Source organism: Ictidomys tridecemlineatus, chromosome 9 (genome assembly GCF_052094955.1).
Source record: "Ictidomys tridecemlineatus isolate mIctTri1 chromosome 9, mIctTri1.hap1, whole genome shotgun sequence".
Lineage (NCBI taxonomy): Eukaryota > Metazoa > Chordata > Mammalia > Rodentia > Sciuridae > Ictidomys > Ictidomys tridecemlineatus.
In genome coordinates this window covers 38477768-38493870 of record NC_135485.1, presented here as the reverse complement: position 1 = coordinate 38493870, position 16103 = coordinate 38477768, and the positions used below count along the sequence as shown (strand labels likewise).

The window sequence follows — 16103 nt, the reverse complement described above, 5'->3', positions numbered from 1 at the left end:
GAATGCTCTAGTAATTTTGAAACATGGCATTCTTCCTCCTTTTAAAATCACTCAATGGGATATACTTATTTTTAAATAGAAACTTTAAAATCTTTTACTGTGAGAATTTGAGGTTATTTTTGGCCTTTTGAGACTATCTATGGCTGCTAATCACAGCTTCAGAAGATGCATTTACACCAAGAAGGAAAAGATAGCAGGCTACCCCTCAGGACTGACCGTCGGTGCTAAAAATGCAGATCCTGCGTACCAATCCAAGAGATTCAGTTTTTGATGTAAGCGTCTTATTCTATGAACCTTTTACAAGTAACCTATTTCCTTTTTCCATTGTTGTGAATTATTCCAAGTTCACAACTTTTATTTTCTCCTAAGACTATAAGAACTAGAAGATGATTTTTTTAAAGGATGCAGGATTTGCTTTTAAAATACCATTAATTTAAGAATAAGAATCAGATCCCCCCAACACACAGAAGTTTGATGTATAAAACTCACCCTCTTTATTCTTAAAGAAAAGAAAGGAGTATTACAGTTCTCTTGAATCCTTCCATAACTTAAAGATTGGAGAGAAAAAAAATAGTTAAATCTAAAGTCAGTAAAAGAATCATTCTGTTTGAAATGTGCTCTTGGAAAGTATACCTAGAGACCTCTGGTCACCAGGGGCTGTGAGAAGGTCATGTTCTAGTGGGAGCTGTGGCTTTCTGCTGATAAGGAATCCTATCTTTTTGCTTTTGTTTATTGTGTTGATGCTGTTTTTTCTGATTTGGAGTTTTTTATCCTTGACTTAGCAGAAGCAGAACACATTTCCCATGGATCAACACTGAGTGCTGATGAAAAAAGAAACATTTGTAAAAAGATCAGTGTTCTAGCCCCACTTTTTTCCATGACAAGGAGGATACAGGGGATTTAGCCAGTTTAGACTCCAAATGTATGTATTTACATAGAGATTATTTGACAGTAGAAAATCTTAAATGGGGGAACAGAGCTCTAGAAATAAGAAGGCAGCCGGATTTACTGGGATAAGTTCCTTAAAGAAAAATAAGTGTGTAGTTAAGTCAGACTCATGATGCTTGAATGTGTGGATTTTTTCTCCTTGACCAACATTCAGACAATATAGATGAAAGTACAAGTCCCTCTCAGTGTCTCCTCTTTTCTTATTCCATTCCTCTTTCCCTGAGTAACCTCTATCATCAGTTTGGATACAGTCTTCCACATTCTTTTTTAAGTATGCATATAACAAATGTATATGCAAAGGGATGCTTAAAAGTATATAAGGCTTTTTAAAGCATATATGAGCATCATATTCAACATATTGTTCTGCAGCTTGCTTTTCTGATTTAATAAATCTTAAAGTTTTTTTCAGATCTTCCCATATAGATATTTTTGTTGGCTGCATAATATTCACATAAGACATATAAGAAAGGCCAGTCAATTTTGTTCTCGGGGGTAAACTTTAGATGATAAATGTGTCACTGAAACAGCAGATATAGGCCACGCCATCCATCTCTTTGCAGTATTGCACAGTTCTCTGACATGAACTCTGAGGCATAGAATGATGCAGTTATGATTCTTTTTCATCCTGTGGTCTCTTCCTTAAGTATCGAGGACATGAAGCTTAAGAAATGATCTCTAAGACGTGGTTGTTACAAAAACAGCACACTTTTTCTCTCCCCCAACCACAGGCCTCCTGTAGTGAAACTTAATAATATTCTGGAAGTATGAAAATCTTTTTTAAAAATAAGTACTAATATGTCATTTGTATGATTAAAGAAATGAGAATTCTCAGTCTTGTTCTACATTGACATAAAATAAGTAGTAAGAGATAATACTTATAGTAATTATGCAAAACTATATAAATTCAGACACAACTCGATGAGACAGGATGGGTTTAAATTTACAAGTGTTATCTACCATTCAGTGAAGTCCATTGAGAATATTTTTAGTTCTTATTATCCTTGTCGATTTCTAAGGGTTTATCTGCTGAAAATTGTTTGCACCATTGACATTTAGATATCCAGGTGCTTTTATGTTTTAGGCTTTCATTTTATTAGAGTCTTTTGTAAATAAAATGTTCTCAGTGGGCTAAAAATAAAAGGAGACATGTGATTGAATGTGGTTCTATTTTAGGTGCATTGAAGGGTTGGGAAGACAGGAAATGCAGCTGGTCACCCAGAGCCATCATATAGTTGTTGTGATCTGACCCTCCAAAGTTCGGGGGTTACCAGTGGGACAGTGTTAGGGGCCAGACCTGTCAGAGGTGATGCGGCCAGGAGCACTTCTCTTTCCTGAGCAGAAGGTCCTTATAAAGGGGCCTGAGGGAGGCAGGTAGTTCTCTTGCCCTTCTGACCCCTGCCACAGGAGGACACAGCAAGAAGGTCCATACCAGATACTGGCACCTTCATCTTGGACTTCCTGCCCTTCAGAGCCATGAGGAAATGTGTTTCTATTCTTTATAAACTACCTGGTCCCAAGTATTCTGTTATAGTCCCATGGAATGGACTGAGCCATAAGCTTAATGCCTACCTTCAACAGGGATTTTTTTTTTAAAGCCATGAGTTACTAACAGGATTTCTTTCAAGTGAGATATTTAGAATTCAGTACATTCCGTGAGGCATAGTCTTGATTGCTAGTGTGGAGGAGCTGGGAACTGCCGCCAGCCTCCTGTGCCAGGGACACCATCTTGAATTGGTGGGCTACTCCCACACGTTTCTTTCATTTTAATCATCCTGAAGCATTTTAGAAGATTCTTCTCTAGTAGCAGCAGGGTAATACATATTCAGATAAAGCCCAGTTCTCTTTCAGTTAATACTTGTTTTATGTGCTTTTTTTTTTCTTGCAAGGTAGATTATATAGGTCAAGTCTTCAGCCATCCATGTTTTGCTACAGAGGCAAATCCCATCTTGATGAGGACATTCTCATGTCGACATGCTCAGGATGGCTTAAACATTTTGAATGCCAACACACTAGCCTACTTTTTTATGCTTTCTCTTTGTCCCTTAGTCCCCTTACCTTCTGCTCCAAACCAAGGTACACTCATTGAAAGTGCCACCTAACGGTAACCTGACCAAGCTGCTTTCCCTGAGGGTCAGGCATCAGTTCAAGGTCTTCCCATGTAACTTATCTACTTCCTTAACACCCCTAGGAAAAAAATGCTGTTATCTCCCATAATGCATTGGTGAAGCCCAAGGAGTTAGGCAACTTGTCCAGCCCCACAGGACAGGAATTGTTCCAGTCTCCTTGGCTCCAGAGGCCTTGCTTCTAACAACCACAAGATCCCATCTCCTCTAAATCAGAACCTCCAACCGAGATGGTCGTGTGTCTCGGATCAGCTCCCTGTTCCTCAGGTTCTATTGACACTGGACTCAGCCCTCTCAACTGCTTTCACACCAACATTCCCATGGTGCCCCCAGCCCACCCTCACTGAGGGTAATGGGAACAAACACGAGCCACTCTGGGGATCTGTTACTGGGTTGTCAGGGACGTCAAACCTACTATTGCTCCGCAGCCCCTCAGCTTCCTGGGACACTTTTCTAACTCCACCACTCTGCGCTGTCCGCCCAGTGACACTGTCCAAGGTGTGGTGGATATGATAAGGTTATAAATGAGCAGGAAGATGGACAGACAAAGGCCCATCGGTGCCTCAGGGAGTGAGCTCCCTGCCTGGTGGGAATTCCTAAGCCAGCTGGGCTGGGGGCTGCTGTGGACGACAGGGTGGGGCTGCACTTACCTTTCACAGGTGGCTTGGATGTCACCAAGCAGTAGCATCATGCTACCATAGCTGTGTGTCAGGGCAAGGCAGGTGGCATATTCTTACCAAATGTGTGCAAAATCTGGGCAGAAGGAGCAGGACTTCTGTATTTGGCCATTATTTCTCGTTGCTTTCCTGGTTTTCCTTCTCCCCTCTCTTGTTCCCTTATCCTTCTTTCTTTGCCTCTGAGTGTGTCCCTAAGTCCCACCCAATTCCTACCCAAGCAAGACAGCTCTTCTTGTGCCATCCTGAAAATTACTGTAGCCTAGAGCACCACCAGTTCAGCAGCATAGCTGCCCTGTGTGCTGGGGATCCCACCCCAGTGCCCGACAGCAGGTTAGCATGGTGGGTGGGACTCTGCCTGGGTGCCCCCCTTCCTGGCGTTCCCATGTTTGGCCTTGGAGCAATCTAGTTGTCATGCTTTTTTATAGACAGCATAGTGTAATCACCAGATTCATGCAGACCTGGATTCAAATTCATCTCTGTCACTTAACTCGCTGTGTAACTTGGACTAAGTTCTCCTCCCTCTCTGAACCTCAGTTTCCTCAATATAAAATGGAGATAATACCTACTTCTCAGTGTTACTAAGGTTAGGTGTGCATAACATGTACATATCTAAAATACAGTAATGGTCACTTAACGTTTTCATTTTCTTTTCAGTTGACTATCTAGATTCTTTATTCATTTTCTTCCACTTTCATCTAGAATTTGGAGGGCTGGTATCTGTGTAGGTTAGGATGAGCTAATAACAAACAACCCTAGAATCTCAGTAAGTCATCTCTTGATATCCAGGACTCCCACAGGTACCAGAATACTCAAACGTCCAAGTAAGTCCCTGATATAAAATGGTACATAGTATTCGCATATAACCTACACACATTCTCCTATATACTTTACCTCTGGATTATTTATAATACCTAATACAATATAAATGTTATGTAATTGGTAGCTACACTACATTATTAGGAAACAAGGACAAGAAAAAAGTCTGTAATGCTCAATATGGATGCAGTTTTTTCCCCAAGAATTTTCTCTCTGCAGTGGTTGAACCCAGGCCTCCAGAACCTCCAGTTACAGAGAGCCATGTTATTGCTGTGTACACACGGATTGGTGTTTTAGTCAGCTTTTTCATTGCTGTGACCAAAAGACCTGACAAGGATAATGTAGAAGAGGAAGGTTTATTTGGGCTCATGGTCGCAGAGGTTCAGCTCATGGTCAGCCAACTCCAAAGCTCTGGGACCACGCTGAGGTGGGAAGTCATGGCAGAGGATGCGGAGGAAGAAGGCCACTCGGGACGTGGCTACAAGGAAGTAGAGAGCTCTGCTCACCAGTGACAAAATATCAACCCCAAAGGAATGCCCCCAATAACCTCCTCCAGCCATACCTACCTGCCTGCAGTTACCACCCAGTTAACCTGTCAGTGGGTTAATCCACCGATTAGGTCACACCTCTCATATTCTAATCATTGCACCTCAGAAAATTCTTGCATTATTTCACAGATGAGCTTTTGGGGACACCTTATATCTAAATGATAACAATTAATTTCTCTGTATCCTGTGTCCCCCTTGGTTTGTAGGGGCCCTGCAGGCAGCCAGAGGCCTCCTGGCTTCCGTGGTCACAGAGGCAGGTAGAAGAGGAAGTAAGTGAACTACACACTGGCTTTTAAAGGCTTCTACCGAGATATGGCACCTGTCACTGCCCATCCATGGTCCTCCTCACATGGGAAGCATGAAATTCTACCACACACCAGGAAGAGGGGACCTGGGATGCTGTTCAACACCAGTGACTACCTGGGGGCATTGGAGATGAGTAAACCTGGGAGCGAAATCTAATTTTGTACAATGAAATCTTAATTTAAATTCCTTTCACCTGGATCAAGTGAGGGTTGTTGCATTAGTGAGTAAAATCAAGAAAATGGTAATGGCGTTGTTAGCTTTTTGGAGAGAACAAAGCACATTAATGATATGAGGGGTGTGTGGTTAGTGTTGGGCACTTTGCAGAAATCCAGTCTTAAATGTTCATGGCAACAAGAAGCAGACTCCTGTGCTTGTTAGTATCTTACAGATGAGCCCTAGGATCACTAGCAGGTAATAAAGATAATATCTTTCTAAATATTCCATAATTTAGGTCTGTCATAGATTAGACTGATCTTTCTCCTATTTGTTTAAATTTGAGCTGTTTTGTTATGTTTATGCTATACTTGTTATCTTAATCCTTCAGGTGTTTGTTTATTGATTTCCTGCTGTGATAAATACATAGCATTTTAGAGTCTGGACACTGGGTCTAGATGGCTCCAGTTCAAATAATGGTCTGCCCATAAATTGGCTGTGTGGCCTTGAGTAAATTACTCAATCTCTCTGTGCCTCATTTTTCTCTTCTGTGTAATGGGGATGATGACAGCACCTGTTTCATAGGACAGTTCTGAGGATTAAATGAATTCACATATATCAAGAACTTAGAATAGTACTTGGCGCATAGCAAGTACTCAATAAACGTTACCTATTATCATCATTCTCAGGCTCAATGGAGAAATGCAAAGAGAGTTTGGTGCAAGTGTCACTTTTTATGTTTTGTTTGCTGGTCTGTGCTGTGTTCAGTGCCATGGGCCAGGCGGTGCTCAGTAAGCAGGTGTTGAGTGAATCAGTGCATGAGCCCTCACCTTGTGCAGTTTAAAGAGCAGCCTAATCCTTGATTCTGTGTGTGTAATAAGAGTCTTTCCTTCTTTTAAAGCTACTTGACCAATCTTGAATTTTCAGGATCCAGAGTGAACCAGCCTGATCCTTCTAGCTGAGGGCTTCCTCCCCTCCCTTGCCAGCTCACTTTCAAGCAAATTCTGGCAGCAATGCCAGCCAGCCTTGGGCTTCCCTGACCTCCCGTCTCTTCACACCCCAGTTGGTGACTGTCATCGCAATACGAGCTCTCAGAGCAGAGGCTGGTGATGATGACACCAGCTCACGTGCAGCTTTCTCCTGTGGCAGTTTGGGTGATTGGCATAGTATTTAATGTGGCTTCACTCACCAAGTTTCACTGTGTTCTTACTGTCAGAGAGAGAGGGGGTGTTGGACAGGTCTGGGCACCTCTTGCAGAGGGCCTGCCGCTCTCCAGGCCACACGTCCTCTGCTGCGTCTCTACTCAGCATCCTGGGGAGGTTCCATTCCAAGTTTTCCAAGAATTCTCCATACTGCTTTCCATATTGGCTGCACCAATTTGCAGTCCCACCAACAATGTATGAGTGTGCAACACTTAAACTTCATAATAGCTGCCATCCTAACTGGAGTGAGATGATATCTTAGAGTAGTTTTGATTTGCATTTCTCTGATTGCTAGAGTTGATGAGCGTTTTTTCATATATTTGTTGATTGATTGTATGTCCTCTTCTGAGAAGTGTCTGTTCAGGTCCTTGGTCCATTTGTTGATTGGGTTATTTGTTTTTTGAGTGCTTAGCTTTTTACCTACTCTTTTGAAGGTCTCTGCTAAGATACCACCTCCTCCAATAGGCCCAATTTTTTGCCATTTCTTAAATATCTACCTCCATTTTTCTTCTGGGCATTTCTTTCCAATAACTTATGATTCATTGGTTTGTGTATTGATGTGCAAATGTCTGTTCTCCCTCCCCATAGTATAAGATGAGCGGAGGCCCTGAGCCTCCAGTGCCTAGTGTGTACTGAGCACTCGGTAACTGTGTATTGAAAGGAAGGAAGATCAGCTTACAACTAAGGAATAGACGAGTTGGTTTAACTCACAGGAAAAGACCGAGTAAGTAATGGGACAGAGAGTGCATAGGAGTTGCCGAAGGGAAGGTGACTGAGAAGTGACTCAAGTTTAGGATCGTGGACGTGGCAGACAAGTGCACAAGCTGAAGGAGGCAGAGGGGCAGAATAGTCTTGAGTCAGCTTCCTGCATCAGACTTGGAAGAAGAAGAGCCCAAGGGCCCGGCCTGATGCCGAAGGTCAAGCAGTGGCATTCACGGTGCCTTGGGGACTCAGTGAACAGACAGGCTAGACAGGTGTGTGGGCGAAGAGGAGAGCTACCTTAGGATCCTACCACTTAGACACTCACTGACTTCGAAAGGTGATAAATCAGGTCCAAGACTGGCCTTGTAAATAACCAAGAGGAATGTGCCCGACCCTGCATCTTAACGACAGAGACAGTATTTTCTGTCAGGGTTTCTTCCCCACTGGAAATACGGCCTCTGCGGTTGACCTTGCTGAGGGCCGGCACTGAGGAGTGAAAGATGAAACCGAAGCCCAGACTTCTGTTAGGCATCAGGGACGGGGGGCTGGGGTTAAGTGAGTGAAGCTGTGACACACAGGAATGTTCACTGGGAGCGACTCAGTCGAGGCACCCAGCAATGAATCACCACTACCCAGAGCCAGCGCCCTCCTCGCCCGCCAAAGCGAGTATTACTTGGGTCAGCCATGAAAAGTAAAAGGAGATTGATGTGGATTGCTTTTCAGAGGTAGCATATCTTTATTTTTTCTTAATGCTTAAATTATATGCTTCTGAAAAAATCAAAATGGAACAGAGGCCCATAAAGAAGAAAGTAGAAACCTCTTATAATTCACAAGTAAGAACCCTTAGGAGGTAACTGCTTAACAGTGATTTATTGTGCACCTACCACATTTCAAGCACAGGCACTATTTTAAAAGGTTCAAATACATCAGTATTTAAACAAAGGTCTTTGTCCTCTCTGGGTTTATGTTCTACTGTTGTGCTGTATATCACAGTAGCCACTAGCTAAATGTTTCACCAGAAACACCAGCCACATTTCAAGAGCTCAGTGGCTATATGTGACTAGTGGTTATTGTATTAGGCAACACAGATACAGGATATTTCTATCAAAGCAGAAAGTCCAGAGGAATAATAAGTGAAACAGTTTATAATAAATTATTTTGTATTTGTACATACAAATGAGTACATGTGTGTGTGTGTGTGTATGTGTATGTGTATGTGTGTGTGTGTGTGTACAAGATAGGACATATGCTATATAACATAGGTACTGTAGTTCTGCTCAACAACCTACTCTTGTCAGTTAATCTAGCATCTCTTATTAATCAGTAATAAATCAGACACATTAATTTTTATCCTCCCACTGATGGGTATTTAATTAATTCCAAGTTTTTACTATTATAAACAATATTACTATGAAATCCCTTGGAACTTTTACCTTTCCTTATTTCTCTAGTCCTTTTTTTGGGGGGGGGGTACTGGAGATTGAACCCAGGGGCACTTTAACACTGAGCTACATCCTCAACCTTTTTGAATTTTTTTAATTTTGAGATAGGGCCTCAAACTTGCCTCCGTCTCCGAGTCCCTGCATTATAGGTGTGCACCACTTCTCTAGCTCTTTCTTAATCTGCATTCTGTGACATACAGTGAGATTCAGTAGCCACTAGCCACATATGGCCAAGTAGCTCAGCACACAGTAGGCACTCAGTAGCTGTTGACTATGCCTGTGAGAAGCTTTGCAGAAGTTCCCAGAGGTGCATTTCGAGTTCGTGCACTTTCCAGACCTTCATGTCCCCCTGGCCCCAAAGCAAACCAGATGGTGCAATGGCCTCTGAAAATCTGGAGCCTGAAGCTATAGCCCGCAACTTCCATGCAGGGCATTTTTGTCTTGTTTTGTTTCCAGAATAATTACACATTTTGAATCTCACCACATGTTACGTTTATGGACCACCTCCTGGGTGCCTGGCCCTGCACTAGGCGCCAAACCTGTTGCAGGCCTGAGACGGGCTCATTTTATGAGCTCACAATGGAGCTGTTGTGGCAACCGTGGGTAAAGGGGATATCGCTGTTCGTTAAGGCTGGTCCCCAGCCCTAGGCACAGTTTCACTGGGATGGAGGTGAGTGCTGGGCCCAGAAAGGAAGGCAGTGATATGCTGGTGTGGAGGGAATTCCTGTGTCATCTAGGTGGCCCTTCTAGGTTAGCGGGGTTTTTCTCTGCACAATGGAGGCCAAAAGAAATTCTAACCTTTTTGCAGTCTTTATTTCTCAACTAATTCACTCCAACTTGCTCTTTCAGGCCCATGAGATGTCGAGCCCGTTCTGTGCCTTAACCCCTCCCGTCCCCATCCTGCTGAGGGAAGAGCTTGCCCGGCCATCTTGCCTAAAATCACCCCCCCTCACCTTTATAGAGTGATGGTGAAAACAGCTGTGGGCTTCACAATGTCCCTGCTCAGAAGCCAGCGGAAGACTGGATGCCCTACATCTTTGTGATGAGTTCTTTTTGTAGACAGAATTTGACTCACCTGTCGACCAGGGGATTCAGCTCAGTTATCTCCAGCAAAGGTTGAAGGAAAGGGGTAAAAGCTGTGTGGAGCCTGTCTAGACGGTAGTTAGGCAGGTAAGGAGTCCCTGGAAGGCTGCAGACAAGAAACCCTCACTCACTCCTCAAGGCAGGGAACTGCTGCTCTCTGTCCTGCCCCTTCCAAACCCTAACCACGGGGGTGTGACCTGAGTGGCTTTGAGCCTGTGAGCTTTCCTTGATTTCTCTGCCTTTGTTTCCAGGGTCTGTCTCAAGCGTCTTCCTGGTTTCAGGGAGATATTTTTGTCCTCCTCTCTTGCCACAGGCGCATTGGCAGCCCTTTCTGGATGGCATCCCATCTCTGAATCAGGAATGGCTGACCCACACACTAATCCACGCCACTCCAAAAGAAAATACAGAAAAGTGATAGATAAGGGGCCTCATTTAGTGAGAGCTTAAATTTCAGGCCCAGCAATGCTGGCTCGGTTCAATGGAGATTTACAACAACAGGTGCAGGGGACCTAGAGTGAGGCCCCGGAGCTGTGTGCCCATGGGGGTGGGGAGAGGGAGGGGCCTCACTTGATCTGTCTGCTATTGGAAGAAAAATAAACGCCATTTGCTCTTCTATTCTTTTAAGAAACAAAAGGGATGAAAGAAACTTTAGGGCAGTAAGCTTCCCTTTTATTCTTCCCTATTCCCCAAAGAGATCAGAAAATGATCCCTTATTTTTAACCACTTCATCTTCCCCCAAAAATATGAGGGTAAGAAGACACTGCTGTCCCCCTGTGCTTCCAGAATCTCATAACAAGCCCAGTGGAGCCGCAGCTCAAAAAACAAAATGGAAAACAAAGGGTTTAAGGAAATCTTCCAAATGACAGTGGGAACAAGAGTCTGGAGACAGCCAGACAGTAATTTGAAAAGCTTTTAAATATGCCATGATTTGAACTTCTGATTTCACCCTTTTCTACAAATGGACAATTAGTGTAGTGCAGGTTTGTATAATTAACAGGCATTACAGAGGGCAGCGTTCATAGTAACCTGGGTAAGAAAGCATTTCCCAGCAGCATGTCATAGCCAGAAATGACACTGTATTATTTGCACACTCTTAAGCCCACTTTCATTGGCATTTCTAAAGTGAAGTACAACCTTATCTCTTTTTCCTCATGTGCATTAGGCTTTTGGTAGTATTTTTCAAACCAGCAATTAGACTGGAAATGGGCTAAGAATCAGACTGGAACATAAACAGTCCTCACACTGTGGTTCTTCACAGCTTCTTTTTTGACCTGCACCTGCAGGAAGACTTCCTTGTGGTCTTTTGGGGGAGCTCTGGAGCCTCTGCTGCAGCTTATCTGTTCAGGTCCCCAAATATGCCCCCTTGTCCTCTTCCACCAACACATGCACATACCCTTGCAACGATGGAGAACAGGGAGGGACAGGGTATGGAGGGTAACACAGCAACAAGCTATAGCAACAAGCTACTTGCAGGAAGGGGTACATCAGACATGCTTCCTGGAGGGCAAGTGGGATCAGCCACCAGTGGGTCTGGGAAGGAGTATCTGGACTCCCTTTCCCTCTCTCTGACATGCTGGCCTGGCCCATGGGTGCTGAAACTTTGCACCGGGGAAATATTATTCCCAGCTGTAATGGAAGGATTGGCAGGCTTTCTCCAATTCAGAGAACAATAAAATAAGCAGATCACATTTTTCCAAACCTGTTCTCATCCATCCTGTGTTATCTTTGTTGCAGCTTCGTCTTTTGTAGCTACTGCCCCACCCACCAAAAAAAAAAGTAAGCAAAATTTAACATAAATATTGCCAGCAGTGCTTAACTTGTGGGCAGGGTGTGATGATTGCTCTGTGTACCTTGTTTTCTCCTGGTTCAGAGGAGAAGTCACAGTAACAATTTGTCATAGTGTTACTCTACTGGGCGGCCTTCAGGTGGTCTTAAGGTGCAGCCTACCTCCCAGGGCTCTGCCACCTGGAAGCTTTTGAAAACAACCAGATCCTGGGCTGGGGATGTGGCTCAAGCGGTAGCACGCTCACCTGGCATGCGTGCCGCCTGGGTTCCATCCTCAGCACCACATACCAACAAAGATGTTGAGTCCGCCAAAAACTAAAAAATAAATATTAAAATTCATTCTCTCTCTCTCTCTCTCTCTCTCTCTCTCTCTCTCTCTCTCTCTCTCTCTCTCTCCCCCTCTCCCTCTCTCTCCCTCCCTCTCTCAAAAAAAAAAAAAAAAAAAAACAGATCCAGGTAACCTGTCAAGGCAGCTCTGAGAGTAGGCAAACCATATTGAGCTCTTCAGACCCAGCAGAAATGTCAGCACACTTTGAATGGGGACTTATTATAGTATAAATGGCAAGCTTGTAATTCAGTAGAATTAATTTAACTGAACAAAAACAAGCAACTTTTTAGGAAGCACTTATACTGAGATCTGCCACTTTGAGCCCTTGGCTGTGACTAGTAGGAGCCCATACTCCTCGGGGATGGTGAGATTTGTGAACACATGCTCTGTAAGTGGCTGTATGGCAGGTTTCATGACTGGGAAAGCAGCCCAAAGCCAAAATTGATATGAAAGAGATCTGATTTTCCCATGGTAAAAGCCCAATAATAGAAGATTATGTAACTAATCAAAAATCCAATGCCTACATTTTTTGAGAAATACCCTCAAACATTGTATCTGTTTCAGTTACTCTGAATGGTGAACCTCAGGATCTCTTTGTCTATAATATATTTGGATTGGTTTGATAGACAACATCATGACGAACATGAAATTGTATTAATTCATATGATATAGTATCATGTCATCTATTAAGTTCTCAAGGATTCCCTTAGTTAGCCACATACAATCTTAAGATAAAGAAATTCTCTATCTTTCAGTTATGGTAGTCATAAAAGCCACCTTGGAGATATTTCTCAGAATCATATTAGAGGAGATTTTTAGAAATAGTTGGGGTTATTTCATGGCTTTGTGATAATCCAGTATCATCTGATTTGCTGCCTCCTTGGCACTCCTGCTTGCACCTCAGATAGGATTACTGCTTTCTGGGCCTGACAACTTGACCTTGAACCCTGCCAGGCAAAGCTACCCTTAAAAATGGGTGCATTCCAAAGCATGTTCCTAACAGTTTCTTTCCTTCTTCCTCCTACATGAGTTCTCCTCAAAAGCCTCAGAGCTTGGGCAGCCACATGCAGCATGTCACATTCTCTCTTGACTGTACAAGTCTTCCCATGTCTTCCACTCATCCCAAACCTGCCTAATGATAATAGATTTCAGCTGTCATTTGTTCCTTTAATCATCTATTTTAAAAAGCTGAATTTGCTGGAGGCTTAGAAAGCAGTGGAACTGGTTTTTCTTATATTTTAAGAAGATAGCTGTAATCTATAAAAGATTAGGTGACATATATTAAGAAGCATAATTATATAATAAACACCCATGGACCCACCACCTTGTCCTGTCCCTTTGCTTACATACGTCCCTACTCCACTCTGTCCAGAGGTAACCACTGCTCTGAAGTGTGTATTTGTCATTCTCGCTTCTTTTAAAAACAGTTTTGTCACATATGTATATATTCCTAAACCATGTGTGGTTTAGTTTTGTGTGTTAAATAGACAAACAGAATTCATCATTGCATAGAATTCATCAGAGCAACCATAAAGGTTGCTCTTCTCTGGTCACCTTTTTGGGAGTTGATCTGTTTCCCAGTGTAGGCTGCAGTTGCTCAAAACCAGCTGAGAGCTCTTTGTTTGAAATTTCCTGCAGAGGTAGTTTATCATCGAGATAAAGTTTATTATCAAGAAAATCAGTGCTGTTGCTGTACAGAATGTTTACTCTGATTCCACTGTTTTTCCTACAACCTCTCTTTTTTCCCCATTCATTTATTTAAGAAATATCTAGTGGGCCAGCAGTGAGAGTTCAGCAGAGGAGAGTTGAGAGTCTTGCTCCCATTGGAGCTTGTCCTTCTGTCTGCTTCCCTCCATTGTTACTTAGGCAACAACTATAGTTGCAGGATAAGAGATTACAGGATACAGAGCAGGAGTCAGCAAACCAATAGGACTGTCCAACCAGTATGGGCAGGAGCCAGAGGGAGGCGTATGAAGAGACTTCAGGAAATAGCCTTCGTAGGTGCCTACCTCTCTTGGACCCTTTGTGGCCTCACTTTGGTATTTCTGGCACAGATTTGTTAGAATACCTCATACACTTAAACATATTCATGTCATTGCTTGTTTTAGTCAGGGTTTTTTTTTTTTTTTTTTTTTTTTTTTTTTTTTTTTTTTGCTGCTGACCAAAAGTCTTGACAAGAACAATTAGAGAAGGAAAAGTTTTTGGAGGCCGTTCATGGTTTTAGAGGTCTCAGTCCATAGATGGCCAACTCCATTCCTCCGGGTCTGAGGTGAGGCAGGACATCATGGCAAAAGAGTGTGGTGAAGGAAAGCAACTGGGAACATGGCACTAGGAAGCAAAGAGAGAGACTTCTTTCACCATGGACAAAATATATACTCTGAAGGCACGCCCCCAAGGACCCACCTCCTCTAGCCACCCCCTACCTGCTGACAGTTACCACCCAGTTACCGGGTTAACTATCAGCAGGTTAATGCACTGATTAGGTTAAGGCGCTCACGAACCAATCATTTCACCTCTAAATCCTCTTGCATTGTCTCCCAAGTGAGCTTTTGGGGACACTTCAAAATGTCATCTAAACCATAACATTACTCTACCCCTGCTGAGAAGCCCCTGCTGTGTGGTGTAGCTCAGGGCCTCTACAATGAAGGAGAAAATGGGCTCTGTGACACCCGAAATCTAACAACCTAGATTACGATTCTTTTTATTAGAGGACTCAAAAGTCACACCAGGTCATTTAGATGAGATTGATGATGTAGCTGAGACTGTCTGGATAGTATAACTGGAACCTCAGGAATGTGTTTAGATTTTTTTCTCATTTGTAATAATATATATAATGAATATAAATTTTTGTATACTTACACACATTTCTTGTATTCCTCACCTGCCTTCACATGACCCAGTCACCAAAATAATGTTGGTAATCCTTCTGTAAAATATGACTAATGCCAAAACACTCACCCCCTCGTGGTTCTAAAGCCATCTCTGTGTGCCCATGCACATTTGCTCTTCCCAGTTAGGCACTTCTCAATAGTCGGCTATGTTTGTCCCCAAACCTACTTATGCCAGTTATACTTGTTACTAAATTGCAAAATTTAATTAAATGTTTTCATGTAGTGATAAAATAGAAATTCAGAAAGAAAACTGTTTTAGTGACAAACTTAACTGAATGCTTTTGAAAATAAAGATAAGTCACTTTTTAAAAATGCATTTGTGGGCTGGGGACGTAGCTCAATGGTAGAGCACTTGCCTACATGTATGAGGCCCTAGGCTCCATCCCCAGCACCACACAAACAAACAAAATAAACCTTTCAGATTAGGTGTAAATAAGGCAACTATAAAGGATCAAAAGACAATAAAATGTAAAAGAATTCTGCCCTCAGATTATGCTGAAGTTCTCTTTAACTGCCAGTTCCATTTTAAATGGAGTAAATGGTATATCAGAAATCCTACAAGGTGCATCCTGCATTTTGTTAAGAAAGAACTATGACCAGCAGACAATGCTCAAAAAATAGACCTTGGCCTTTCATCAAAGGATTACTAAATGAGAGTATATGTTTTTTAAAATATTTTTTAGTTGTTGATAGATCTTTATTTTATTTATTTATATGTGGGTGCTGATAATTAAACCCAGTGCCTCACACATGCCAGGAAAGGGCACTACTGCTGAGCCACAGCCACAGCCCCAGCATTTATGTTTTAATTTAAAAAATACATTTATTTATATGTGTATAAGGATGGATGGGTGGGTGGATATGGATATGTGCATGAGCGATTGATTTTTCGTGCTCCTCTCTTTAAATAACTTTCCCAGTCTCCTGTCTTTCTCAGGAACACTTGAAAAGAGAGCTTCTATTGTTTGCCTTATGTACTTGGCAGGGCCACCTGACTCAGGAGTCATTTTAAGTAGTGACATCATTAGAAGATTTTAGATGTGACACCACTTGCTAAAGACGTCTTGGTTTTTATTTTGTTTATTTATTTTCTCATTTA

General features: G+C 42.6%; 1 protein-coding gene across 4 annotated transcripts in view; it reads left to right on the top strand.

Annotated features, from left to right (window-relative positions):
• Scfd2 (sec1 family domain containing 2) overlaps positions 1 to 16103 on the top strand; it is a 371756-nt gene that overhangs the window by 311018 nt on the left and 44635 nt on the right. For 2 of the 4 annotated variants that reach the window (XM_078021292.1, XM_078021291.1), the window contains exon 6: positions 5319 to 5381. The exons of the other annotated variants lie outside the window; for them this stretch is intronic. In XM_078021292.1, the coding sequence (XP_077877418.1) occupies positions 5319 to 5381 (63 nt within the window). The remainder of the gene's footprint in view (positions 1 to 5318; positions 5382 to 16103) is intronic. 4 annotated transcript variants of the gene reach the window in all.